Source organism: Temnothorax americanus, unplaced genomic scaffold (genome assembly GCF_048541705.1).
Source record: "Temnothorax americanus isolate GAGA-0224 unplaced genomic scaffold, ASM4854170v1 Scaffold72, whole genome shotgun sequence".
NCBI lineage: Eukaryota > Metazoa > Arthropoda > Insecta > Hymenoptera > Formicidae > Temnothorax > Temnothorax americanus.
In genome coordinates this window covers 375328-402012 of record NW_027509795.1, presented here as the reverse complement: position 1 = coordinate 402012, position 26685 = coordinate 375328, and the positions used below count along the sequence as shown (strand labels likewise).

General features: G+C 33.6%; 1 protein-coding gene and 1 long non-coding RNA gene across 3 annotated transcripts in view; one reads left to right on the top strand and one right to left on the bottom strand.

The window, feature by feature from the left end:
- The first annotated feature begins 96 nt into the window (after window positions 1-96).
- On the top strand, window positions 97-25836 carry Kl-3 (dynein heavy chain 8, axonemal kl-3). Its single transcript, XM_077422661.1, has 66 exons — window positions 97-1316; window positions 1643-1865; window positions 2018-2169; window positions 2409-2607; window positions 2689-2852; window positions 2921-3097; window positions 3171-3392; window positions 3755-3856; window positions 3954-4100; window positions 4180-4454; window positions 4531-4870; window positions 5199-5425; window positions 5463-5992; window positions 6068-6227; window positions 6348-6556; window positions 6763-6887; window positions 6980-7160; window positions 7583-7920; window positions 8073-8236; window positions 8392-8646; window positions 8743-8983; window positions 9264-9463; window positions 9541-9712; window positions 9782-9927; window positions 9998-10136; window positions 10296-10526; window positions 10597-10802; window positions 10897-11117; window positions 11220-11505; window positions 11746-11884; window positions 12020-12240; window positions 12341-12524; window positions 12778-12918; window positions 13009-13356; window positions 13439-13628; window positions 13998-14143; window positions 14237-14435; window positions 14573-14691; window positions 14800-15136; window positions 15210-15480; window positions 15557-15757; window positions 15844-16089; window positions 18058-18376; window positions 18466-18692; window positions 18769-18991; window positions 19076-19252; window positions 19354-19521; window positions 19771-19986; window positions 20199-20336; window positions 20404-20700; window positions 20783-20938; window positions 21006-21161; window positions 21233-21368; window positions 21476-21627; window positions 21726-21979; window positions 22105-22533; window positions 22788-23064; window positions 23133-23319; window positions 23409-23670; window positions 23755-23994; window positions 24091-24258; window positions 24685-24826; window positions 24912-25101; window positions 25187-25305; window positions 25382-25543; window positions 25648-25836. Exons 1-66 carry the CDS (start codon window positions 1188-1190, stop codon window positions 25771-25773), a joined length of 13824 nt encoding a protein of 4607 aa, XP_077278787.1. The 5' UTR covers window positions 97-1187; the 3' UTR covers window positions 25774-25836.
- The window catches only part of LOC143906507 (uncharacterized), a 110619-nt gene continuing 103898 nt past the window's right edge, over window positions 19965-26685 (bottom strand). For both annotated transcript variants that reach the window (XR_013259547.1, XR_013259548.1), the window contains 5 exons: window positions 24095-24211; window positions 23824-24021; window positions 23568-23732; window positions 22755-23289; window positions 19965-20069 (listed from right to left, as the gene is read on the bottom strand). This is a non-coding gene — a long non-coding RNA (uncharacterized LOC143906507). The remainder of the gene's footprint in view (window positions 20070-22754; window positions 23290-23567; window positions 23733-23823; window positions 24022-24094; window positions 24212-26685) is intronic.

The window sequence follows — 26685 nt, the reverse complement described above, 5'->3', positions numbered from 1 at the left end:
CACGCATCACATATATATATATATGAGAGAGAGAGAGAGAGAGAGAGAGAGAGAGAGAGAGAGAGAGAGAGAGAGAGAGAGAGAGAGAGAGAGAGAGAGAGAGAGAGACACACACGACTGCGCGCCGTATACTGACACAATTTTCCATGCTGACGTAGATAATGAAATGGAATTTACAATAAGTAAAGTTTTCGAAATTGTAACGCCCTAACGGAATTCTTGAATTGATTATATATTAATTCTTTTAATATTTCTCTCTGATGAGAGAGAGAGAGAGAGAGAGAGAGAGAGAGAGAGAGAGAGAGAGAGAGAGAGAGAGAGAGTATGTAATTCAGAACTCAAAAATTTTCGCATTTTAAACCCGTGAACTTAAAATTCTTTAGAAATTCTTTTACAAGTGTCTCATTTTTAGTTTATTATATTTTTTAAATATTTTTTATTTATATATATATATATATATATATATTTTTTTATATTATTTTTTTTGTTTTGTTTCTATGGGAGTTTTGCAAAGCGGTTTTGCAAAGCACCGACGATCGACGTCGGTAATTACAAACAATGTCGATAATTACAGATAAGGTAATCAGCTACCTTACCGACATTGGTATTTTGAGAACAATTAAAAATTTAAATTATCAAAAATCGATGTACACAAAAAAGATATAAACATAAAATATATTTTGTTTATAAATGTATTGAAATTATTAATTATAAAGAAAATTACAATCTGTTAAAAACTTCTTGCGCGGCTTAGAATAAAAGTATTGTACGTTTTCATTATTTATAAAGATTTATATAGTTTATAGTTGACTTATATTGTATGTACTCTTTTGCTCATCCGTGAATAAGAAAATCACTATTGGGCTTTCAACATAAAAACATAGTATATTATTTTTATAATTTGAACTATTTTTGTACATATACCTATAGCATAATATATATATTCTTTATTGTATGATAAATAAAATATTGTTTGCAGTACTTTAATAATTTTTTTCTGAAAAAAATATTCTGCGCTGTTCATTTATTTATATTCGTCCCACCTCTCTTATACGCATAATTTCCGACCGAAGAGGAATTGTCAGATTTAACCGTATCGTATCCGTATATGTAGCTATATTTCTCCTTTAGGAATAATCACCTTTTAGTTATACGTTGACACTCACGATTTCTTTTTCTTGACAACAATGGCAAACGCGTATTCCGCATCGCGAGATTACACGAGATCGGCTATTGACCAACGAATCGCTGAGTTGGTGAAGAGGAGGATTGGTGCACGAGAGGATCTACCCATGGAGAGTACGAAAGAGCGACTTGTAAATACCTTTGCGGATCTGTAATACTTTCGCGGACAATCCAGAGATATATATATCTTATTTCGAACATTACAATTATATTTTACAATAGAATTCTACACGCAATCGAGTAAAAAGAAACAATTTCAGAAAATGTTTGAGAAACAATTTTGGAAATTATTTCAGAAATACTTTTATACTTAGAGCTTATTAGAAAAGATTTCAAAAATAGAAGACAGTGATATTTAAATGTAAAAAATAATCTGTATTTTTTTCATGATAATGTTACATAAAGAAAATTGAAAAGAAATTTTCCTAGTATATAATTTTAATTCTTTCTATTTTAGGCCAAATTCAAGGAAATTCGTAATGCCAGGCAAGGATTATTGAAAATTACGCATCAACATGTCCTGGAGGCAGTGGCATACATTTTAAACACAGACGCTGAGGTTCTGGAAGAAGGAATTCTCGACAAAGATGAATACGTGAATGTATTTAGCAATTTTTTTGCCGAGGGTGGAAGACAAGCAATTATTATATATCTTCAACCTATGAGCCCGCCGACATTCGGTATAATGATGGACACTTTCCCTGATCTCTTGTTTTACACGCGCAATTTTACTATAATTTTACTATAACGTTAACAATGGCGATTACGTCAACACAATACATTTTCATGCTACGCCGTTATACTAAACATAAAATTTACATAATCTCATCAGAATCCGGGCGATGGACGCCGCAACTTAGCAAAGAACAGCAAGTTATACGTTGTTGCATAACAGATGGTACTACCGAAGAATTTTCAGGCAGATGCGTTATAGTTTATCGATTAAAGACAAATTTGGAATTTGGAGTCAAACAATTACTCGATGTAAGCTAAAAAAATTAATGCAACGCGTCATCTTGAATTATGTCGAGTTTATATCGTTTTTTCTGGAATTTATATACCTACCGCACCTACGGAATATTGCAAGAATTTGAATTTACTTTTGCATTCATAAAATGTGATGTGTAATATTTAGTTTTGAAATTTGCAGTTTATAATATATTTTTTCGTTTCCTTCATTCTTTTCTCTTTCTGCCGCTCTCTATTTTATGTTCTACATATAGGAAACGTATTATGCATATGCGGAGGTGGATCCTACATCGCAAAGTGCGCTAGCAGGAATATCTGATTTAATTTCACGTTTGCACGCACGTACGTTAACTGCTAATACGCAATGGGGAGAATTGTCGAAGAGCGAAGCTGGGGAAAAGATAAAGGACGACTTTATAGGCGATTTTAAGGATTTTTGCGAATTTCTTAGCAGTAAATAACTTATGTTTCGTATTTATTCCAGTTGTCAAATCCTTCGCGATAGAAGGTAATACTTTTTTTCTCTTCCCACAGTGACGAAGATAGATTTGCAAAGTGTTATATGTTTTCAAATTAACTGGGATTTATATCAGAAATGTTTGGCGCTACCCGAAAATATTAGAGAAAGCATTCGTAAACCGGACGTTATTGCGGCAGCAGAAGCTGATGTCCGAATATGGATGAAATTGATGGAACGGGTATGACTTTTATACGAATTATATATCGCTTAACAGAAATTTCACGGTTTTATAAAACGACTTTCCAGGCCATCGTTGAAAGCCAACAATTGCGCAGGGAAACCGAAACCGTAGGACCAACTGCAGAACTTGCATATTGGCGGCGATTGTTCGGCCAGTTTTCATCAATAATGAATCACATAAAATCTTCTTACACCCAGGCATTTATACAATTGCTAACGGAAGCGAAATCAAAACTTATAAAGGTACAAAACTATATATAAATTCATAATGCGTATTGAATTATATACATCGCTGTATTTTTATATATATATATAGAAATGGAAGACGTTGGAAGATCATGTTACAACGGTGCATATTTTATCTCAAGATAACGTGAAGTATCTGTATGCCTTAGAAAAATTTACACAACCGTTGTACAGATTAGACCCAACGAAGATAGGAGATTACTTACCTGCGCTCATGTATGCTATAAGAATGATTTATGCGACATCGCGATTTTTCAATACGAGGAAGATGGTAACCGCAGTATATGTAAAGGTACTTTTTCCTAAAATAATTTACTAACCAGAATCTACATATATTATTTTTAATTGTATAAATTGCAATCAAAAGTCGACTAATCTTAATCTTGTAAAATAATTTTCAAAAACCTATAATATACATATATGGAGGGGTAAAAACCACAGTGGTGTAAGTCAAATTTTTAAAAATGTTTTCTTGTGTGCATAGATGCAATCTGTACAATATATAAATTGCATGGCATCTATGCACACGAGAAAATAAAAAATTTGACTTACTGTGATTTTTATCTCACCATATATTAAAATGTACAATTATAATGTTCTGATTACATATGAGCTTTTTAGTTTCTAATAGATCAACTTATAATTTCTATTTAGATAACAAATCAGATGATATTAGCGTGTAAAGCATATTTAACGGAACATGGAAAATTAAGCATTTGGAATGAATCGAAATGTACTATGATATCTAAAATAAAGGTAAAGATATAAGACAAAAATGTATGGAAATAATGCTTTTTCCACTACTATTATTGTTTTATAAATTAAACCATAGTATCGGCGATTATTTTGCCAGGATTGTATTAAACTTTGCGAGACATATCATGACTGTTACGACGCTATGTGTAAGAAAGTCGAAGAATCTCCAGACGAGAAGCCTTTCGAGGTATCCGAAATGTATGTTTTTGGGAAGTTTGCCGCTTTCAAGACAAGAATAATAAAAGTAAGTAAGTAATAATTAATTCACGATACACCTGTGCAGAGTTTGTATTGTGTTACTTTATTCGCAATATATAATACAGATCATGGATATCCTTGAAGCAGCACGGATGTACTCCATTCTGCACAGTTCGACTATAGAAGGAATTAATACGTACGCGCAAAAGTATACGGATTATTTTAAAAAGATCTCTTCGCAAAAATACGATCCCTTAGATCACAGAAAACCGTATTTTGATACCGATTACGATGAATTCAAAAAGAGCGTAGCGGAAACCGACGTGGAGTTGAGAACGTTTTTTCACAACTGCGTTTCTCTCGTGCCAAACATAACGCAGGGTTTAAATTTAATAGCTAGGTAGTACTTTGACAATTTTCTTAAATTTAGTTATATAAGAATGTATATTATAATTTACATTGTGATGCCCCCACAGATTTCAAAAATTGTATCTTAAGCAATTAAGGATTGACAGGAAGTGCGTAGAACTCATCTCAATGTTTGAACAAGAGATCGAAAATATCCGTGATAGATACAATGAAAATAGATCCGATCCACCTATACCCAGGAATATTCCGCCCATCGCTGGTAGGATCTTGTGGATTCGGCAGTTATATAAACACATTGAAATTCCTATGAATATGTTTAAATCATACCATAGAGTGATTACGCATGACTCCATGCAGAAGTGCATTAAGATATATAATACTCTCATCAATGTGTTTATTCATTATGAGTTAATATATTACAAAGCGTGGTACGATTCGGCTAGCATTGTAAGTTCAACTTTACTATTTTAACTATAAACTATTACATTAGTATTTTCAAAGTATTTTAATTACTTTTGAAATTAAATAAATGTATTTCTTCATATCTGTGAGACAAAATCATATTTTTCTACGATGTAGCATTTTCTAAATTAAATTTTATTAGACAGGGTTTAAAATGTGTGACATAAATATAAAAAATTAAAACGTTCGAGTTTATAGTTTACTCTTTTATTTTTAAAAGACTAATTTTTTCGGAAATTTTTGCAAAAGTTGCTCATGCATGTACATCGTTACTGTCCTAAAATAATTTAGAGACATAGTTTTCAATTGCTAGGTTCGTCTGGCATTATCATCTCCTATGCTTGTGCGTCATCCAAAGACAAATAAGTACTGCCTAAATTTCGATCCTTACATTTACGAAGTAATACGAGAATCTGAACATATGTCTAAGTTTGGATTGGAAATGCCGGATTTTATACAAATGTTAATTTTTTGCAAAGAAAAGATATTTTTATCCTATGAGAGAGTGAAGAAATTGCTTGAGAAAAACGATGCCCTTAGGTATACAAATTTTACTTGATAATTACCGATTAAAATTTTTGCGCGTGTATTCATACGTTTATTGTATTTGTGTGTGCAGACGATCTATCCCAATCTTGTTCTTAAATCTAATAAAAATAGCACTCGTCAATCTTGAGATTGCTTTTCAACCCTGTGTGTCGATAATTACATGGTCCTCACTAAAAATTTCTCACGCATGCGCTAAAATAGAAGAAGAGATCCATAACGCGGAGATATTTGTTAAGGAAGTGGCGGACATGAAAGAAGCGAGAGTGGATGAAGTATTTGAGTCTATTGCAGAACTAATGTTACTGAAGCTAGAAGAGTACCCGAAAAGTCCAGAACAACTTTTAGCCGACAATATAGCTTTCAGAGATAAAATAGCAATTGACTTGGAAATCAAATCTTCGGCGGCAGAAAAGGCTGTTATTATGATTATTAATAAATTTATGGACCTTATAACTGATTCTACCGTACAAGATGTTAAATATAATTGGCTAGATCTCGAAAAAATGCACAGACAATACGGATCCGAAAGCAAATTAATACAGGGACCGTTCGAGCCGGGTATTGTACTTTTCAAATTATTAATTAATTTTGCATTATTTTGAATTGAGACGATTAATGAATTATTAAATATAGGCTTTGGTTATATCGAAAGAACAAACAAAGTTAAAATAAGTCAAGTGCACAATGATTGTATGGAACTTTTTGCGTGTTACAATAATAAATTAATAGAAGCTTTAGTAAAATGCACTAAAAATTCTTTAGACTTATTAAAAAAGAAGGCAACCATTATGAGGTACTTAATTGCGCATCTATACGTATTTAGATGTTAACTATATTTCTTATTTATTATTTTATTGTAAGATGCGATAAGAACGAGATATAAAAATAAATAAATCAATGTATTCTGCTTCAGCGTGTTGGTTGAAGACGTTGCAATAGAACAAGAAATTCCAATCATGATGACATATTTCGTTTTACAAATACCAAATATCGTAATTATCCCATCAATAGAAGAGTTGCAAAATCAATTTGGCAAAGTTATAACAAATATTATAGAAACGCACAAGAAAGTGTTTATGTGGGGACAACGATATTCTACAAATACACGAGCTAAACCGCTTGGTAAGAGAAGGCTAAAATATTATAAAATACTCGAAATTGATAATAAATATACAATAAAACTGATACTTTTCTTTATCTATATTATCATGCATTTTTTCTGATAAATTATTACATTACTATTATTATATTACCATTATAGGAGAATAGTAATTTATGTAATGTATTTTTTTAATTATTTATATTTATTATTTGTTAATGTCATACAGATAAAGACGATTTGCTCAATACTTATTTTCAAAGCGTATCCGATCACAAAGACATAATCCGCAGTTCCATGAGTCTGCAAGGCTTAATATTAATGTTAAGAGATGATGTTTCTAAAGTTGGCAACGTGTGTATAAAAATTATTATTATATTTAATTCAATTTATATTTATAATATATAGTAATTTATACACTAATGTGTAATTATTTATTTTTATAGTCATATTTACGATATTCTTACATATGGGCAGAAAATAGAAACGAAATTATACAAGCGTTTGTTGACTCCAAACCTCTTATACAAGAAATCAAAGAGAAGTTTATGGAATATGAAGACTTAATGACAGAAATAAGAAACTTACCTGACCGGCATATACTTGGTCCTCTTCAAATTAATACAGGTACGCAAAAATAATGTTACTACAATTGTTATTTTTAGTAAGCATATTTTATCTATACTTGATTTATTATAGAATAATCGTAATAATTATATTATTATTTACTTTTGATATAAAAAAATGTTTCTAAGGATTGCACTAATTAACAAGGTTTTTCTAACACAAATCAAAACATTTATTTTTTGTTAATCTGTATGTGCTAATTACGACCGTGACAATAAAAAAGATCTGTGACGTTATACTTGTTTAGAAATTGATATGTTTTAGTTTGTAAAAAGTGGCAATTAAATCCGGTTCCTTTTATAGTATGTTTTTTTTTTCACAGCATAAATAAGCGGCATTTCTTTTTAGTTAGTGTGGTACACATATTTTATTAATATTATAATTTTGTTGACTAGTGTCATTTAATAATTTTTATTTTATAGATAAATTAAAACTAGCGTTCCTTGTTGAAGCAAATGCGTGGAAAAAATCGTTGGGTGTCTCCTTATCAAATAAATACAAGGAAAAATTACAAAAAATAACAGATTACATTTTTGAAAAGAATAAAATTCTCTCCAGGCACATCAAAGATTTAGAGGATGTTAGAGTTGCAATGAAATGCTTGGGAGAAATACGAGATGATTTTGTACCATTAGACATGGAACTAATTTTGATTGAAGAGACTTATACATTAATGGGAAAGTTCAATATCGATATATTAAAAGAGGACCAAGATATAGTAGACGGACTGAGATACAATTTTAGCAACATGCTCAATACGGTATTAATTTGTTCTTATTTAATATTTATTCTGCTTAATAATTATATTCTATATTTTTTAATTTATTTTAATTATATTTTTTATATTATAATTATACTTTAGCAATCTCTTTCATTTTATTCTGCGAATAAGTAACATCTATATTTTTGTAGGCGAAACAAGTTCAAGCAGTTATATGTGAGATGCAAGAGCCATTGAAAACGGAACTTATTGATGGAGTTGCAGTTCTTAAAAAGAAGGTAGCTCAATTTGACATTGATTTTGCACTAAGTGGCCCAATGGTTGAAGGAATACCTGCAAAAGAAGCTAGCGAACGGTATAACGTTTTACTAGTATCTCATATTTTTGGGTTGTAAAATTTCATGTATATTAATTAAAAATTAATTATAGAAAAAATAATTCTTTAATTTGAATAAAATTGATATGCCAATAATAATATCATTTTTCACGTTGTTATTTTTGTGTTTCAAGACTTATTCTGTTCCAAGCGCGTTTTGAAGAGCTATGGGAAAGATATGAAACTTACAGCAGCGGCGAAAGTTTATTTGGTATAGAAGTAACAGAGTATCCAGCTCTACAACAGAGAAAAAGAGAAATTAATTTATTACAGAAATTATACACATTGTATTTGCAAGTTATGCGCACTATTGATAGCTATTACGATATTCCATGGTCCGAAATTGATATTGAGTCAATTGTAACTGAGTTGGCCGACTTCCAAAACAAGTAAACTAGGCTGACAATTATTTATGTTTAACAAGATTTAATCATATGTATACTATTATAAAATTCTTATAATAATACTGTGCAATATTATTGTAGATGTCGAAAGTTACCTAAAGCTATGAGAGAATGGCCCGCATATATCGATCTGAAAAAGAAAATCGACGATTTTAATGAAATGTGCCCATTGTTAGAGATGATGGCTAATAAAGCCATGAAAGACAGACATTGGGAGAAACTGTCTAAACTCTGTCAATATTTCTTTGATGTAGAATCTGAAACATTTACTTTAGCAAACGTTATGCAGGCACCTTTGTTGAAATACAAAGATGATGTAGAGGTATGCCTAAAGCCCCTTACACGATGCGAGACGATAGCGACAAAATTGCTGGCAAAGCTACAGCATTGATAACACGGCTTTCGATAGATTGAAAATTTTGTCGCTATCATTATCGCTGTCGCTATCACCTCGCATTGTGTAAGAGGCTTAATTAAGTTGTGAAATTACTGTTTTCAATTAGTGTCACTCAATATAAATCTTTTTACAAAATAATGTATTACAATATGTTACAATAAAATATAAAAATTACACTCATAAATATTATACGTATACGTTATAGGACATATGTATTAGTGCAGTGAAGGAGCAAGACATCGAGTTTAAATTGAAGCAAGTAATTGCGGATTGGGCGGTTATAAATCTGCAATTTGCCCATTTCAAGCAGAGAGGCGAACTACTGCTGAAGGGTATCGAAACGGCTGAAATAATAGCGCTGCTGGAGGACAGTTTAATGATCATAAGCTCTTTACTGGCAAATCGGTATGTCAGATATATCTCTGAACCTGAAATTATTAGCTCTTATAATACATGCTACATTCACATCTAACGTTTTATAGTTACAATGCACCGTTTAAGAAAGAGATTCAGTTGTGGCAGACCAAGCTTAGCAATACATCGGAAATATTGGCGAAATGGTTAACTGTGCAGAATCTGTGGGCTTATCTGGAAGCAGTATTTATTGGCGGCGACATATCGAAGCAACTACCTACTGAAGCGAAACGCTTTAATGTACTCTACATAAAACTTGCGATGGCATTATCAACGAAATGGATATAAACGTATATTATTATATTTTAGACTATTGATAAGGCTTGGGTCAAGCTCATGCTTCGCGCTCATGAAAGATTAAATGCGGTTGAAACGTGTACTGGAGACGAAACGATGAGCCAGTTTTTACCTCATTTACTAGAACAACTGGAATCGTGCCAGAAGTCACTTAGCGGGTATACATATTATTGTCAAAATAAAGTAACTGCTCGCAGACTGTCGAGTCTAATCAACATACTAATACAGCTATTTAGAAACCAAGCGAGTTATTTTCCCAAGATTCTGCTTTATATCGGATCCTACTTTGTTGGAGATACTTGGACAAGCAGCGGATTGTCACACGATACAGAATTATCTTGATGGATTTTTCGATAATATAGTAAAAGTAATGATAATATGACGTGTCAGAAAGATAAAATTATCACGAAGTGTAACAATCGTATCACGCATTACAAAGAGAATTATTATTGTTCCTATAATAAGTCTTATGTATTGCATGTTTTTTTTATGTACGTGATCTTATTATAGTATCTTTTGTACATAGTTGAAGTTTTCCGAAAAGGAATATGACAAAATTGTAGCAATGCATTCACGGGAAGACGAGCAAATAGTGTTGGAAAAAGAAGTCGCGTGTACAGGAGGCGTGGAGAACTGGTTAAATGTTTTATTAACGGTCCACCAACAGTCCGTTGGTGCCGTGATTTCGCTGGGACAGCAATCACTTCGCACACCTGAATTTGACATCTTGTTATTGATAGAAAATTCCGTTTTGCAAGTAAGATGATGTGCATACGAAGCTCGTGTATTTAACAGACATCAATTGCAAATATTTTCACTTTTCATAGGTCGGTCTATTAGCACTACAAGTTTTATGGACACGAAATTCTGAAATAGCAATCACGACAGCCAAACGCGACCGGACGATAATGAAAAGGACCAATCAATGGTTCCTAGATCTGTTAAACAATTTTATAGAAGTAACCGTTAAGGATCTTACAAAGTATGCCAGAATAAAATACGAATGTTTAATAACAATACACGTGCACCAAAGGTACTGACTTTATTCGTCTGTGAATATTGTCTCATAATTAATAATTATAACGTAATAAAGACTGAGAAAAGTAAATTACATTTATATTTTTTAGAGACATATTTGACGAGTTATGTCGTCTCAGAATTCGAAGTATACACGATTTTGAGTGGTTAAAACAGTGTCGATTCTATTACGACGTCGATTCAGAGGAAGTTCCAATTAAGATAACTGACATGGAATTTGTTTATCAAAATGAATTCTTGGGTTGCACAGATCGACTTGCAATTACACCACTCACAGACAGGTGTTACATAACACTAGCGCAGGCTGTGGGTATGATACTTGCATTAAAGGAAAAATAGTGTGTGAAATAGCATTTGTACCGGTATTTACGTCACGCCACTTACTGCCGTCCCTCGCAAAAATTTTTTTTAGGAATGAATTTTGGCGGAGCTCCCGCAGGTCCTGCCGGCACGGGTAAAACGGAAACGACGAAAGACATGGGGAAAGCACTGGGAAAATACGTCGTTGTTTTTAATTGCTCCGATCAAATGGATTTCCGAGGTTTAGGCAGAATATTTAAAGGACTAGCGCAATCCGGCAGCTGGGGATGCTTTGACGAATTTAATCGAATTGATCTACCGGTATTATCCGTCGCCGCACAGCAAATAGCAATTGTGCTTAACGCGCGAAAAGAGAGAAAGACAACTTTTTTATTTAGGTACAAAAGAAAAAAAATCAATGATTTTTTATTATACAAAATTAAGCTTTTTATTTAAAAATTAGAAAATTTTATCATTTTTTTTTAATTTTCTCTCTTTTACTAATTACATAATCTTTAACAAATATTAATTTCTAAACAACCTTTATTTTTATAATAAAAAAACATACAAATAAATGAAAAATTCTAAATAAATTATAATTATCTTTAACAAACTATATGGGTATACTTTCTTTGCAGTGATGGTGAAACATATAAACTCAATTATGAATTCGGAATATTCATTACAATGAATCCCGGGTATGCTGGTCGACAAGAATTACCGGAAAATTTAAAAATACAATTTAGAAGTGTAGCGATGATGGTTCCTGACAGACAGGTACATTAAAATGTTATTATTTCCTTTTGTGTGTTAAAATATGAAAGCTGTATGCATGTAGATACCTGTAAAAAATCGGGTTTACCTCATTATAAAATTTAATTTAATTCCGTAAATTTAATTTTATTTGCTTAGATTATAATGCGAGTAAAACTCGCGGCATGTGGCTTCAAAGAGAACGTAGTACTAGCGCGGAAATTTTTTATATTGTACAAACTATGCGAGGAGCAGCTCAGCAAACAGGTACATTATGATTTTGGATTGAGGAACATTTTGTCATGTCTACGCACACTTGGTGCTCAGAAACGCGCGCATCCCACCGAATCTGAAGAAACCACACTTATGAGGGTACTACGGTAAGTCCATGCTATCGACTGTTGTTATATTTTGTTCTAAGAAGTTATTTGAATACTGAAAGGAGAGATAATCTGAATCTGCGTTAATTTTCTTACTTAGCGATATGAATTTATCGAAATTAGTGGATGAAGACGAGCCTCTTTTCATGTCGCTTATTGAAGATATGTTCCCGGGTATAAAGTTAACAACAAAGACATATAAAGAATTACAGAAAGCAATAGATAACGCTACTATCGCCCTTGGCATAATGAATCACAGCGAATGGAACTTGAAAACTGTTCAGGTACTTTCAATATAATGTTAACATATATTTATTTATTTATTTATTCCTATTCTCTTTGTTTTGATTTTATGTAAAACTATGTTGTGTTGAAAATTTCTTAAACAAATATGTATATTTTTTTAAATATTTGCGTAAATCTGTCCAAAGAAGTTTAACAAGTGTTTTTTAAGAACTTAAATATTGTACACAGAATTAATATAAGTTGTGTTATCATTGACAGATAAATAATGATAATAATGTTGGTAATTTGCAGTTATACGAAACGTCGCTCGTTCGCCATGGTTTGATGGTTCTCGGACCAACAGGATCTGGTAAAACGCGATGCATGTGGGCACTAATGAGAGCTCTAACAGAGATGGGTATACCGCATAAAGAAATTAGAATGAATCCAAAAGTCAGTATCTGTTTAATAATAGTTCTCCGTTACATCAGATATATTGATAAAGATATAATTTTTTTTACTTATATGAAAAAATATTGATAGGCAATAACCGCGTCTCAAATGTTTGGAAGACTCGATGTTGCGACGAATGATTGGACAGACGGTATATTCTCTATTATATGGCGAAGGTCCACGCAAACAAAGAAGACGGAAAATTTATGGATGGTATTAGACGGCCCCGTCGATGCAGTATGGATTGAAAATTTAAATTCTGTTTTGGACGACAATAAAACTTTAACATTGGCAAATGGCGATCGCATTATAATGGCACCAAACACTAAGTTAGTGTTCGAACCTGATAATGTAGATAATGCGTCTCCGGCGACTATATCGCGTATGGGAATGGTATTCGTCAGTGCCTCTGTGCTAAAATGGAATTCAATTTTAGAGGTAATATGGATCTGGGGTTTTGTAATAATGAGATATTCTCTGTGCCGTAGCTTATTGTGATGTTACAATACTTTTAATACAGGGTTGGCTTAAAAAGTGTTCCAACAACAAAGCTCGAGTGTTACGAACGTTATTTCATAAAATATATGGAGATGCACATACATTCGTTCAAACAAAGCTTCAAACTAAAATGATGCTTTTAGAGGCGCTTTATATACGACAGTGCATTGACTTACTGGAAGGGTTAAATGTCGGAAATTCTGAACCAACTAGTAAATATGAATATATAAACTTCTCCTTTACATACAAATATTTATTCACTTAACGTGTCACGTCAAAAACGGCAAGCACTTTGTTAGAATATATTTAATAATCTTTATCATTTATATTTGATAAAGAAATGATATTTATTTTATTATTTTCTGTATGCTTCTTTTTTTCAAGTATTTTCATAGTTTTTTAATCTTGTTTTTTCTATATATTCTTTAATATATTATTAATTTGTATTTTTTTTAAGTTTTTAATAATTTTATAAGTATAGTAGCTACCGTAGTTATTAAATAATTTTGCTTTGTAATTAAATATTAATTTGGAACAAAATACATACTTGTCAAATATTTCATCAAAGTTGTAATTTTTAGAAATATTACCTGAGCACCATATCGAGAAGCTTTTTCTATTTTCTGTAATGTGGAGCTTGGGTGCAATGTTAGAGCTAGATGGACGATTTGCATTACAAGAATACCTTGTACATCATGAATCAAATTGTAACTGGCCGAAGTATACAGTTCGTATATGATAGATTTATATGTTATTTAATCTGCTAAAGTACAATGTGTACCGTTATTAATATTTTTTCCGCTTATAAACATTCACTTAGGAAGATGAAACTATTTTTGAGTATCTAGTATCAGACGACGGAAAATGGATACATTGGAATAAAATGGTGCCAGAATTTGAATATCCTTCAGATCGTGTCTTAGAATACCATACTATTCTTGTTCCTAATGTCGATAATACGAGGGCATTATATTTAATTGATATTATAGCGAGACAGGGAAAGGCAGTACTTTTAATAGGTAGTTTATACGCAACATTTTAGCAATCGGCTTTTTTAGCTAGTTTTTTTTAGCTATTCTATAAATTAATTAAACATATATTCTTTTCTAATACTATATTAATTACATAATATGAATATGGATTAATTGTACAATAGGGGAAGCCGGCACCGCAAAAAGCGTAATGATGAAAAGCTATATGTCTAAGCATGATCCCGAATATCATTTGAATAAGTTTTTTAATTTTTCTTCAGCATCCACGCCCAACATGATTCAGGTGAATAACTCCAAGCGTTATATGGTATTGCAATAAATGAGTCTCTTATTTAAATTTTTAATTGGCGCTGATACGATTATGTTAATTACTTCTCATCACTTTCTTCAGCGTGTATTCGAGAGCTATGTTGAAAAGCGAGTGGGCACCACTTATGGTCCACCTGGTGGACGGAAAATGACCATCTTTATTGACGATATAAATATGCCGGCTATAAATGAATGGGGCGATCAAATTACGAACGAGATCGTACGTCAGTTAATGGAGTACAAAGGGTTCTACTCCTTGGACAAACCGGGCGACTTTTGCACTATGCAAGATATTATGCTACTTGCCGCGATGCATCATCCGGGTGGAGGACGAAATGATATTCCACCGCGATTGAAACGGCAGTTTAACATTTTTAATTGCACATTACCGTCCAACAAATCCATGGATACAATTTTCAGTATGGACAATGAATCGCTCGTTCAGTGAAACACGTTGAACATAATTTATACAATGTGAATAAAAAATTGCAGGTGTCATCGGCCAAGGCTATTTTTGCATTACGAGATTCTCCGAAACTATCGTTAATTTTTTGCCGAAGCTCATACCGTTGACTCGAATATTGTGGCAGCAAACTAAAGCGAAGATGTTACCGACACCAGCCAAGTTTCATTACGTTTTTAACTTGCGTGATCTTTCTCGCATTTGGGAAGGAATACTCAGAATAGAGAGAGCCGAGTGTGAATTTATAACGACACTCCTGAAATTATGGGAGCATGAATGCACGCGCGTGATAGCGGATCGGTTTGTTCTTCTTGTAATTACGAAATGGAAATACTTTTGCTCTATTCGCTTAATCGTGTAAATAAATCATTCGTAGCTTCATCACCGCAACCGATAAAGAATGGTTTCAAAATACGTTGTGGCGGACCGCGGAGAAGATGTTAGGTCCAGATTTTCAGTATTATTCTCCAATCGAGACATACTTCGTTGACTTTTTGCGCGAACCACCAGAACCGACAGGTGACGAGCCGGAAGATTTTGTACTAGAGGCACCAAAAATTTATGAGGAGATACCAAGGTATGCCGAACTGAACTTCTTGTCTGATGTGATGGACTTAAAAATGGATAGTCATTAAAGATATTTTTACATATTTTTACCCGTAGTTACGATATCGCTATCGCAAAAGTTCAACAAAATATGGAGCAATTTAATGAATACGTACGTGGCATGCATCTTGATCTGGTCTTCTTCCACGACGCTCTGGTGCACTTGATACGAATATTGAGAATACTTGGAGTTCCCAGAGGCAATGCGTTGCTGGTAGGTATAGGAGGATCCGGCAAGCAGAGCCTGACGCGACTGGCATCCTTCATTGCAGGATTTAACTTCTTTCAAATAACGTTATCCAGGCAAGTATCCACTAACAATAAGCATCTAAATATGTTCCATAACAAATGTTCTAATAATGTCCTATTGGAAGTTGCAATTAAAACGCGAAATGCTGCAGAAAATAATTACAAAATTACAATCTGTAGTTTTAATTTTACCGTATATTGAGTTTTTGCTTCCTCATAGAGGAAGCTTTGTTTTCGTGAATTTCGTATATGAACCTTTGATTGCGTATAAAATTGGGTCTAGTCAACCAAATTTAAATGAATTATATGTATATGAAATAAGAGTAGAAAAAACAAAAAAAAAAGATTGTTTTTTGATGCCAATATGTTCAGAGTGTTCTAAAATGTCGAAATATCGCATTAAAATCGCATGTCCGTATGTGTGTGTGTGTGTGTATGTGTGTGTGTGTGTGTGCGGTGTGTGTGTGTGTGTGTATGTGTGTGTGTGTATGTGCAGATTTGATGTCCGTGGTTGCCCTAATTTTCGTAAATATTGAGATATCGGGCTGAATTTTTTTTTAATCGATAGAGTATTATTCAAGGAAGGTTGGTATTGAATTTGGCGATGATCGGTAAAGGGTTCTTTTTTTAAAAAAAAATTTTTTTAAATTTTTTTAGAAATGCCCGTGCGGTTGCTATAACTTTTGCAAATTTTGAAATATTGGGCTACTTCTAATTTTATTATATTCTTCAGTCTTTTCTACCCCTATTTCATATATAATTCGTTAAGATTTGATTCATTAGTTCTGGAGTTATAAAAATTTCGGTAAACTTGTATAAGATTTAGTTGATTAGACCCAGCTTTATACGCGATTAAAGGTCCATAATTTTGATCGCATATAAAGCTAACAAGTCTAATCAACCGAATTTAAAAGAATTAAATATGAAGTAGGGGTAGAAAAGACCGAAGTAAAAATTATTTTTTGAGTTTTTGATGCCATTGGTTGATTAGACCCAGCTTTATACGCGATCAAAGGTCCATAATTTTGATCGCATATAAAGCTAAGAATCTAATCAACCGAATTTAAAAAAATTATATATAAAATAGGGGTAGAAAAAACCAAAGTAAAAATTAATTGTTTTTTGAGTTTTTGATGCCAATGTGTTGCTTATGTTCGAAAACGTCGAATTTAAATTTTTTGAGGATCGGTTTTGAGGATCGGCTATCCATCAAATAACTTAAGGTAGATTAAGGCGAATCGGATTAATATAAGTTTTAAGACAATTTTCGTTAGTGTTTTATTTTAAACGAGCTATTTTATCGTCCTAATTAGTATAATCCGATTTGCCTCAATCTACCCTATACATTTTTTAGGCAGAAATTGGTAACCTTTTCACTAATCTTCGCCAAATTCAAAACAACCCCCCTTTAATGATACCTTATATATATAAGATTACGTGTATGATTTGTACACTTTTTAGGCAAAAATTGGTAACCCCTTCACCAATCATTGCCAAATATTCAACACCAATTTATCTTTAAATGATACTCTATCCATAAAAAAAAGTGTGCAAGTAGAAACTTGCACATTGCTTCCTCATAGTTTTTTAGCGTGCAAGTAGAAACTTGCACATTGCTTCCTCATAGTTTTTTAGCGTGCAAGTAGAAACTTGCACATTGCTTTGTCATAGTTTTTAAATGTGCAAGTAGAAACTTGTACATATTGCTTCCTCATAGTTTTTAAGCGAGCAAGTAGAAACTTGCACATTGCTTCCTTATAGTTTTTAAGTGTGCAAGTAGAAACCTGCATTGCTTCCTCTATGAGGAAGCCAAATTAATTAATATCTACTAATAATTATGCATACAAAAACAGGCTTCCTCATAGAGGAAGCAATGTGCAGGTTTCTACTTGTACACTTATTTATTTTGCATGCACAGTTTTGTAGAAATATTGTGAGAATGTTTTACTCTGGATGTTTCACACGTATTCTGGATGTGATTGAAATTATATGAAAAAATAATGTGTATAATTATATTTTCAGGATTTACAATGTAGCTAGCTTGATGGACGATTTGCGAAAATTGTATCGTGCCGCTGGCATAGACAGCAAAGGTCTCACTTTTATTTTCACTGACAACGAAGTAAAAGACGAAGCATTTTTAGAATATATAAACAACATATTAAGCGTTGGCGAAGTGGCTAATCTTTTTCCAAAGGATGAATTAGATGACATTTTGACGACTGTCACGCCGCTAATGAAAAAAGCCGATCCCCGACGACCTCCGACGCAAGACAATCTTTACGATTACTTTATATCGCGAGCGAGAAATAATCTACATATAGTTCTATGCTTTTCACCAGTGAGTCTTGTTACTATCACTGTTAAAGATATTTGCATTTATTTTTTCATTCTCCTACTGAGTTATCAAGTTGATAATTATTTGCACAGGTCAGTGGAAAGTTTAGATCTCGAGCATTAAAATTCCCTGGCCTTATATCCGGTTGCACGATAAATTGGTTTTCGAGATGGCCAAGGGACGCACTATACGCAGTCGGCGAGCACTTCCTAGGCACATATAAAGTCATATGCAGCCCGGAAGTAAAACAACAATTAACGCAAGTTGTGGGCGTTATTCATGATGACGTAAACGATATCTGTGCGGAATACTTCGACAGGTTTCACTTTTTTATCTTTTCATCAGCGCTTTACCGCGTGTAAATAATTAAACTACATTAATTTCAACAAACGCAGGTTCCGACGTCAAGTATACGTGACTCCGAAATCATTTTTAACGTTTCTTGACAGTTACAAAACGCTTTACAAGCAACGTTTGGATAATATTAATATGCTTGCTTCTAATATGAGTAGCGGTTTGAATAAATTAATTGACGCTGCGGCTCAGGTCGATGTGTTACGGCACGAATTGGAAAAAAATCAAGAGGAGATTGCAACAAAAAATGTTCAAGTGGAAGCGGTAAGAAATATAGTTTTGTAAAACATCAATTTTATTAGAAATTCCAACTTTAATTTCGTATGTACTAATGTAATATATATTTAGATTCTTGTTACTGTGAATGAGAAAAAGAGAGAAGCTGAGGGTGTGAAAGCAAAAGTGCAAGTGTCGAAAGATGAAGCGGAAGCGATTCTGAAAGTGATAGCGAAAGATAAGGCAGTGGCGGAACAGAAGTTGAAAGCTGCGGAGCCTGCCTTATTGGAAGCCGAAGCTGCACTGCAGGTGCTGTGACCAATAATTGATAATATCATTTATGTCAAATGTTTTATATATATAAGATATTGACGCGCGCGCAAACATTCATTGACAACATTATATTTCAGACCATAAAAGCAGCAGACATCTCTACCGTTCGTAAATTGGCTAAACCACCGTATTTAATTACCCTCATAATGGATTGCGTTCTGATTCTATTCGGACGGAAGCTGGAACCAGTCAAACCAGACTACGAACATCAATTTCTAACACCTTCGTGGTCAGAATCATTAAAGGTAAGTCCTGTGTATATAAATTTTTATGTTAATGAACAATATTGGAAAAAAATAATAATAAGAGAAATAAGACCGTTATGATATACAATCAATCATAAATAAGTTATTTACGGTCCGAGCTTGGAGCTTATTAAGCTACTAAGATCCAAGCTCGGGCCGTAAATAGCTTATTTAATATTGATTGATTATATATTGGAAAAAATCTTTTAAGTCAAACGCAAAATATTATTTGCATGCTACTTTTTGCAGGTCTTGGCTGATACCAGATTTTTATACAATTTACAAAATTTTCCTAAAGATAATATTAATGCTGAAACTGTCGACTTAATGATGCCATATTTAAATTTTCACATGTATACTTACGAAGCCGCAATACAAGCCTGTGGAAATGTTGCGGGTCTCATACAGTGGACCATCTCCATGGTTGCTTTTTATGAAATAAATAAAGATGTGCTGCCTTTGAAGGTATTCCTTATTAATCAACATTGTTGTGAAATGAGAGCAGCCGATGTCATTCCATGGCTTGTAGGAAGAAAAATTCTCCATACCTAAACACAAAATGCATTGATTTTCTTCTTCCAATTTTTAAATTACAAAATAACGTTGGCTGTTCTTTAGTTCTAATAGGAAAATATATGGCGTTAAGAAATATGTAATCAGAAAGAATTATGTTGTAGGCAAATCTTGTTGTACAAGAAAATAATTACGAGAAAGCCAATAAAAATTTACTCGAGGCAGAAGAATTATTGAAAGAAAAGGACGACGCTTTAAAGATAGTGCAAAATGAATTCGATGCCGTGATGCGAGAACGACAAGTATGATAAAAATATTAATAAAACTCAAATTAGTTACGTAACATGTATGTGTAATGGTTTTCATTAGAAAATTATCGACCAAGCTGCGGCTTGCCAAGCAAAAATGGATATCGCAACCGCTATGATTGAAGGATTATCTGGAGAAAAAATAAGATGGACGGAGCAAGTGACTATATTTAAATCAGAAACGGAACGACTCGTTGGAGATGTGTTGGTGTTAACAGGATTTCTCTCTTACTGCGGACCATTTAATCAAGAATTCCGAGTTTTATTGCAAAGGAAATGGCTTGACTTCATACAAGATAGAAAGATCCCAATTTCTATTACTTTAAACATTGTTAATACGTTGACAGATACAGCTACGGTAAAATTATATAAATTAGTACGTGGCATAAGAAGTATAATTAAAATTCGTAATGAGCGAATAAATATCCAATTTGTCATAGATTGGTGACTGGAACTTGCAAGGTCTACCAACCGATGAGTTATCGGTTCAAAATGGAATAATTGTAACAAAAGCATCAAGATATCCTCTATTGATTGACCCACAGTTGCAAGGCAAAACATGGATTAAAAATAAAGAGAAAGAATTTGATTTACAGGTACAATAATAGAACAAAATACAGAATGCAATGAGATTGATTTAACGTATCCTAATGTAATCTTCAGATAACATGGTTCACGCACAAATACTTTAGAAATCATCTGGAAGATTCTGTATCGATAGGACGACCACTATTGATCCAAGACGTAGGGGAAGAAATAGATCCAGTGTTAGATAACTTGCTAGAAAAGAATTTTATAAAAATAGGAACCTCCTTCAAGGTATAAAGATATCTTACAAGATCGTAATTTTTGTGTAATTTTATATTTGACATAATTTATTGTTATAACAGGTCAAATTAGGCGACAAAGAAGTGGATATTAGCAAAGATTTCAGACTTTATATTACAACGAAACTACCAAATCCTTTTTATACTCCAGAAATATTCGCCCACGCATCTATAATTGATTTTACTGTTACAATGACAGGTAAAAGTGTATTTTATTTCTGTGTGGTATACTCAAAAATGTGTATTTATAAGAACATGCTTTTTATTACAATTTTGTTTAATCCATATTATGCCTTACTTTCACAGGTCTAGAGGATCAACTGTTAGGAAGAGTCATTTTAACAGAGAAGAAAGAGTTGGAGACAGAAAAAACGCAATTGATTGCCGACGTAGCCGCAAATAATAGAAAGATTAAAGAATTAGAAACAAATCTTCTACACAAATTGGGAACTGTACAAGTATATAGATCGTTCTCTTTGCAGCACTAGTTATAAATAACTCTGAAATAAGTGCAATTAATAATATCTTCTCTGTGATATTTTTTATTCTTTTAAAGGGGCCTTTGATAGAAGACGTTGAATTAATGTCGGTATTAAATACCACGAAACAAACAGCGGCGGAGATAAATAGAAAGCTGAGTATCGCAAAAGATACAGAGTTAAAAATTGATGCAGCACGCGAAGAATTCCGACCGGTTGCAACGCGCGGTAGCGTTTTATACTTCTTAATATGTGACATGCCACATGTCAATTGCATGTATCAAACGTCTCTCGTCCAATTCTTAGAACGATTTGATATCTCAATGGCTAGGTAAATATATAATTTCCGCGTAACACAATTGACTTGTATCGTGCTACGACAGATGTTTTTAATGTCGTAAATACAAATCCCATTTTGCTGAGTAACGTGGATTAAATTCTGATTCTTGATCACAGGTCCGAAAAGAGTCCAGTCAATCAGAGAAGAATAAATCACATCATCGAATATCTGACTTACGATATATTTAAGTACAAATCACGCGGGCTTTACGAGATACATAAATATATGTTTATTTTGTTGATGACGCTAAAAATCGATCTGCAACGCGGCAGTATCATGCACGAGGAATTTCAGTATCTTATTAAAGGCGGCGCGGCGCTGGACTTAAAAGCAGTCGAGCCGAAACCTTGCAGATGGATCACGGATGTGACATGGCTTAATTTAGTCGCGCTGTCGTCGTTACGACAATTTCAGTACATTGTATCTCAAGTACCCACCTCCGAGAAAGTTTGGAAACATTGGTTCGACAAAGATGCACCAGAGGAGGAAGTTATACCAAATGGTTACAACACATTAGATACATTCCGTCGATTGCTTTTGATAAGGTAATCTTCCAGTAAGATATAATTTTCACAAATTAAAAATTCAGGACTGGCAAAATATTATATTATTGAAAAATCAAAAATTTATATTACAAATATAAAATACAAACTGTGAAATATATTCTCGAAAGATCGAGTATTTCTAATAGAAAATACAAGAAAAATGCTTTCGGAAAATTTAATTAAATATACAAAATATAAAATCTCAAGAATTTTTTACTTACATGTATTTAAAATCCTGTAAAACATGTTCGCAGGGCTTGGTGCATGGATAGAGCGTTGTCGCAATCAAGGAAATATATAGCATCTTCTTTAGGAGCAAAATATGCAGAGCCCGTGATTACGCTTCTGGATGTAATGCACAGCGAGTCAAGGCCAAACACACCGATGATCTGTTTCTTAAGCATGGGATCGGACCCTACGCCTAGTATCGAGCAACTCGCGAAGAAAATGGAAAGCGTTTGTAGAAGCATATCGATGGGACAGGGTCAAGAAGTTCATGCTCGTCGGCTGCTTAGTAGCGCGAGAACTGAAGTATATTATAAAAAGGAATAATTCCCTTTTCCTTCTCGCAGAACGTTATTAATTTAAGCAACTTGCAGGGTTTTTGGGTTTTATGCCAAAATTGTCACTTAGGCTTGGAGTACATGGCGGAATTGGCAAACTTTCTTTTAGAAATGGAAACGCCACATCCGGATTTTCGCGTGTGGATCACAACGGAACCGCACAAAGACTTTCCTGTTTCCTTACTGCAAATGTCTATAAAATATACATACGAACCCCCGCAAGGCATATATTTTTATTTCATTAAATAAAGATGTATCTCTATATATAAGAAAATAAGGGAAGCATAATCAAGGTGTGATTTCCGTGTTTAGGAATACGAGCAGGTTTATTGGCGACGTACAGCGGTATGAATCAGGAAATGTTGGACCAGTGTGACGCTACGCAATATATACCGCTAATATACACCGTGTCATTCCTGCATACCGTTGTTCAGGAAAGACGGAAGTTTGGTCCTCTGGGATGGAACATACCTTACGAATTTAACCCCGCGGACTGGTTGGCATCCTGCATGTTCATGAATAATCATCTGAATGACTACGATCCGAAGCGTGGTATAAATTGGCAGAGCGTGCGGTAAATGAATAAATCCAAATTGTCAGCTCTCTTTTCCTTCTTCTTAGCTATTAACTCTCCCTCTGCACATATTTGGATTTTCAGTTATATGATAGGCGAGGTACAATATGGTGGACGCGTTACAGACGACTACGACAAAAGGCTGTTAAATACCTTCGCGAAAGTGTGGTTTACGGAAGCGCTCTTCGCAGAAGGTTTTGTTTTTTACAAGAATTATCCGCTTTTAATATTTAAGCAAGTAAGCGACTATCTGAAGGCGATAGATGCCATGAGTCCCGTAGATCCGCCACAAGTATATGGCTTGCATCCAAATGCAGATATTACGTAAGATATTGTCGCGCGAGAAAAGAGCTACGCACAGATATATATGTAAGAACAGTTATGTAAAGTAGTTGAAAAATTATGCTTGTCATATTGTAGATACCAGAGTAATACAACACAGACCGTGTTGGATATAATAATATCCGTGCAGCCGAAAGAAGCGGGTGTCGTTGGTGCAGAATCTCGAGAAGTAGTTGTTACAAGACAGGCGAAAGAAATGCTAGAAAAAGTTCCGGGACTGTATGACATGTTTGAAGTTAAAGAGAGGTCTATCTGCTGTCTTTCGATCTTAACTACTAATTATTTTTTGTAACATTTGATAAAGAGTAACAAATAACAGACTAAACAAACTGCCTGCGATGTGACAATAAATTGGCAGTAGATTTACTCAGATATTACAACAGATTCGTATCATCTGTGTCGGCATTAAACACGTGTTTGTTGGCACAACCTGCCGATATAATTTGATAACAGATTGTCGACAGAAACCGAACAGAATTTTGGCCATTTCGTAAATTTGAATGGAACACGTCATTTAAATGATTATGAAACAGCAGATTCTACTCAGTTTCTGCAATCTGCCATTATACTCTGTTAACAAATTCAGTTATATTTCCGCTGGCATTTTATCGATAAAATCTGAGTTTTTAAAATTTAATAAAGAAAATAACAAATTTTTTGATGTTATCATAGATTACACGCAATGGATCATACCGCCCCAATGAACATTTTCTTAAAACAAGAGATCGACAGAATGCAGGTGGTTATAAAATTAGTACGCGTTATGCTCAAGGATCTTCTCTTGGCCATAGAAGGCGTAATTATAATGAGCGAGGTGATTTTCTTAGAATCCTTTAATTATGATCGTTGTATAAAGCGCAAACGTTCCATAAAGTGAATAAATATGAATACATTTTTAGGAACTGCGAGATGCTCTCGATAATATATATGACGCCAGGATACCGAAGATCTGGAAAGCTCGATCGTGGGAGTCCGCTTCTTTGGGATTCTGGTTTACGGAACTGTTGGACAGGAACCAACAGTTCTCGACTTGGCTGCGCAGTGGGAGACCGACGAAGTTTTGGATGACTGGCTTCTTCAATCCGCAAGGCATTCAATATATATATATATATATTTTTTTTTCGCGTTAAATGAATTCTTGACGTAACGTGAGGTTTGAAAACGGTGTTTGCAGGATTTTTGACGGCGATGAAACAAGAAATAACGCGTGCTCATAAATGGGCTTTGGATAATGTTACGCTTCATAATGAAGTCTTACGTAATATGGCAGAAGAAATCAAAACACCGCCACCTGTATGTTATGATAATTACACAACGTATATACAAAATTCTCGTGCAATAATTAATGATATCGATGTTCGCGAAACAGGAAGGTGTTTACGTTTATGGTCTGTTTCTTGAGGGTGCCGGCTGGGACCGAAGAAATAGCCGTTTGTGCGAATCGGCAAATAAAGTCCTTTACGTATTAATGCCGGTGGTACATATATTTGCTTTACATAATGTCCCAGACAAGAGTCCGAAATTATATCAAGTACGACTAGTATACTTCAGTTTAGTTTACTTTAATACAAATAAAGTACCTAAATATATAATAATAGTGCGATATATAATTCGAATGCTTCCTTTCCTGCGCAGTGTCCCGTATATAAAAAACCTCAGAGGACTTATACGCTGTTAATAACACCGCTTTGGCTGCAAACTTTAAAAAATCCTGATTACTGGATATTACGTGGCGTTGCTTTGTTATGTGATAATAAATAATTTATTATAAATAAAGAGAAGAAAAGTATTCCACAACTGGAAGTTTCTAGAGTTTCTTATTGAATTAAATAAATTTTTATTGAATAAAGTTTACTCTTGCATTGAAGAATTTAACTCGTTTTAAGCAGGATATTAAAACAGAATGAGTGCCAGCGGTTGACGAGAATCGCTGATGTTTGAGTAACAGAGGTTTTTGGAATAAGCGGCGTGAACCACGTGTTAAGATAAGAAAGAGAAAAATGTTTATTAAATTCACGTTTAACAAAAATACAATTTTGGTAAAATTTGAAAAAACAGTTTACAGATATGCATTTTCAATAATGACTTTTGATTTCGCAAATATTTTGCCGATTTTACTTTTCCTTTTCCCTAAGTCGTTACATATACACTTTCGTCGGGCTTCTTTTTTTATAAGTGTAGAGCTATTATTCTTATTTTGAATACAACATATAAAACACGCAACTTACATAATGTAATGAGTCTGTTTTCTATTGCTGAACTAGTTGCATTAAGTGTTCAGAGTTTATCTTTTTTATTCCACATTGGAAGGAGTAGCCAGTTCAGCAATACAAAACAGACCCAATATCAACATACTCACTATCGACAATCGACTATTACACCGACAAAATACTATTAAAAACCGTCAACTTTGGGTAAATTTTCGTGGCCAAAAGCCCTGGGGACCCGACGGTATCATTCCCGGTGACTGTCCCGATCTTACAGATTTCTGACACTGTTTTATTATCAGAAATGTATAAACCTTAAGATTTGTACGTTAAATAAAGTGTGAAAGATAAAACAGGACTTAGCATATGAATTACCATAAGTAATTTTACAAGTCACGCTAACTCCCGTAAGTTTGTCGGTCTTTAATATAGTATCTCGTTGGTACCTATCTCTCTCTACTTCTAA

Excerpts from the sequence above, each read along its gene's own strand:
- Kl-3 (XM_077422661.1), top strand. The coding sequence starts at position 1,188 with ATGGCAAACGCGTATTCCGCATCGCGAGATTACACGAGATCGGCTATT. Across the intron at positions 1,317-1,642 it reads AGAGTACGAAAGAGCGACTT|GCCAAATTCAAGGAAATTCG; the intron begins GTAAATACCTTT and ends TTTCTATTTTAG. Across the intron at positions 9,464-9,540 it reads AGCTCTTTACTGGCAAATCG|TTACAATGCACCGTTTAAGA; the intron begins GTATGTCAGATA and ends AACGTTTTATAG.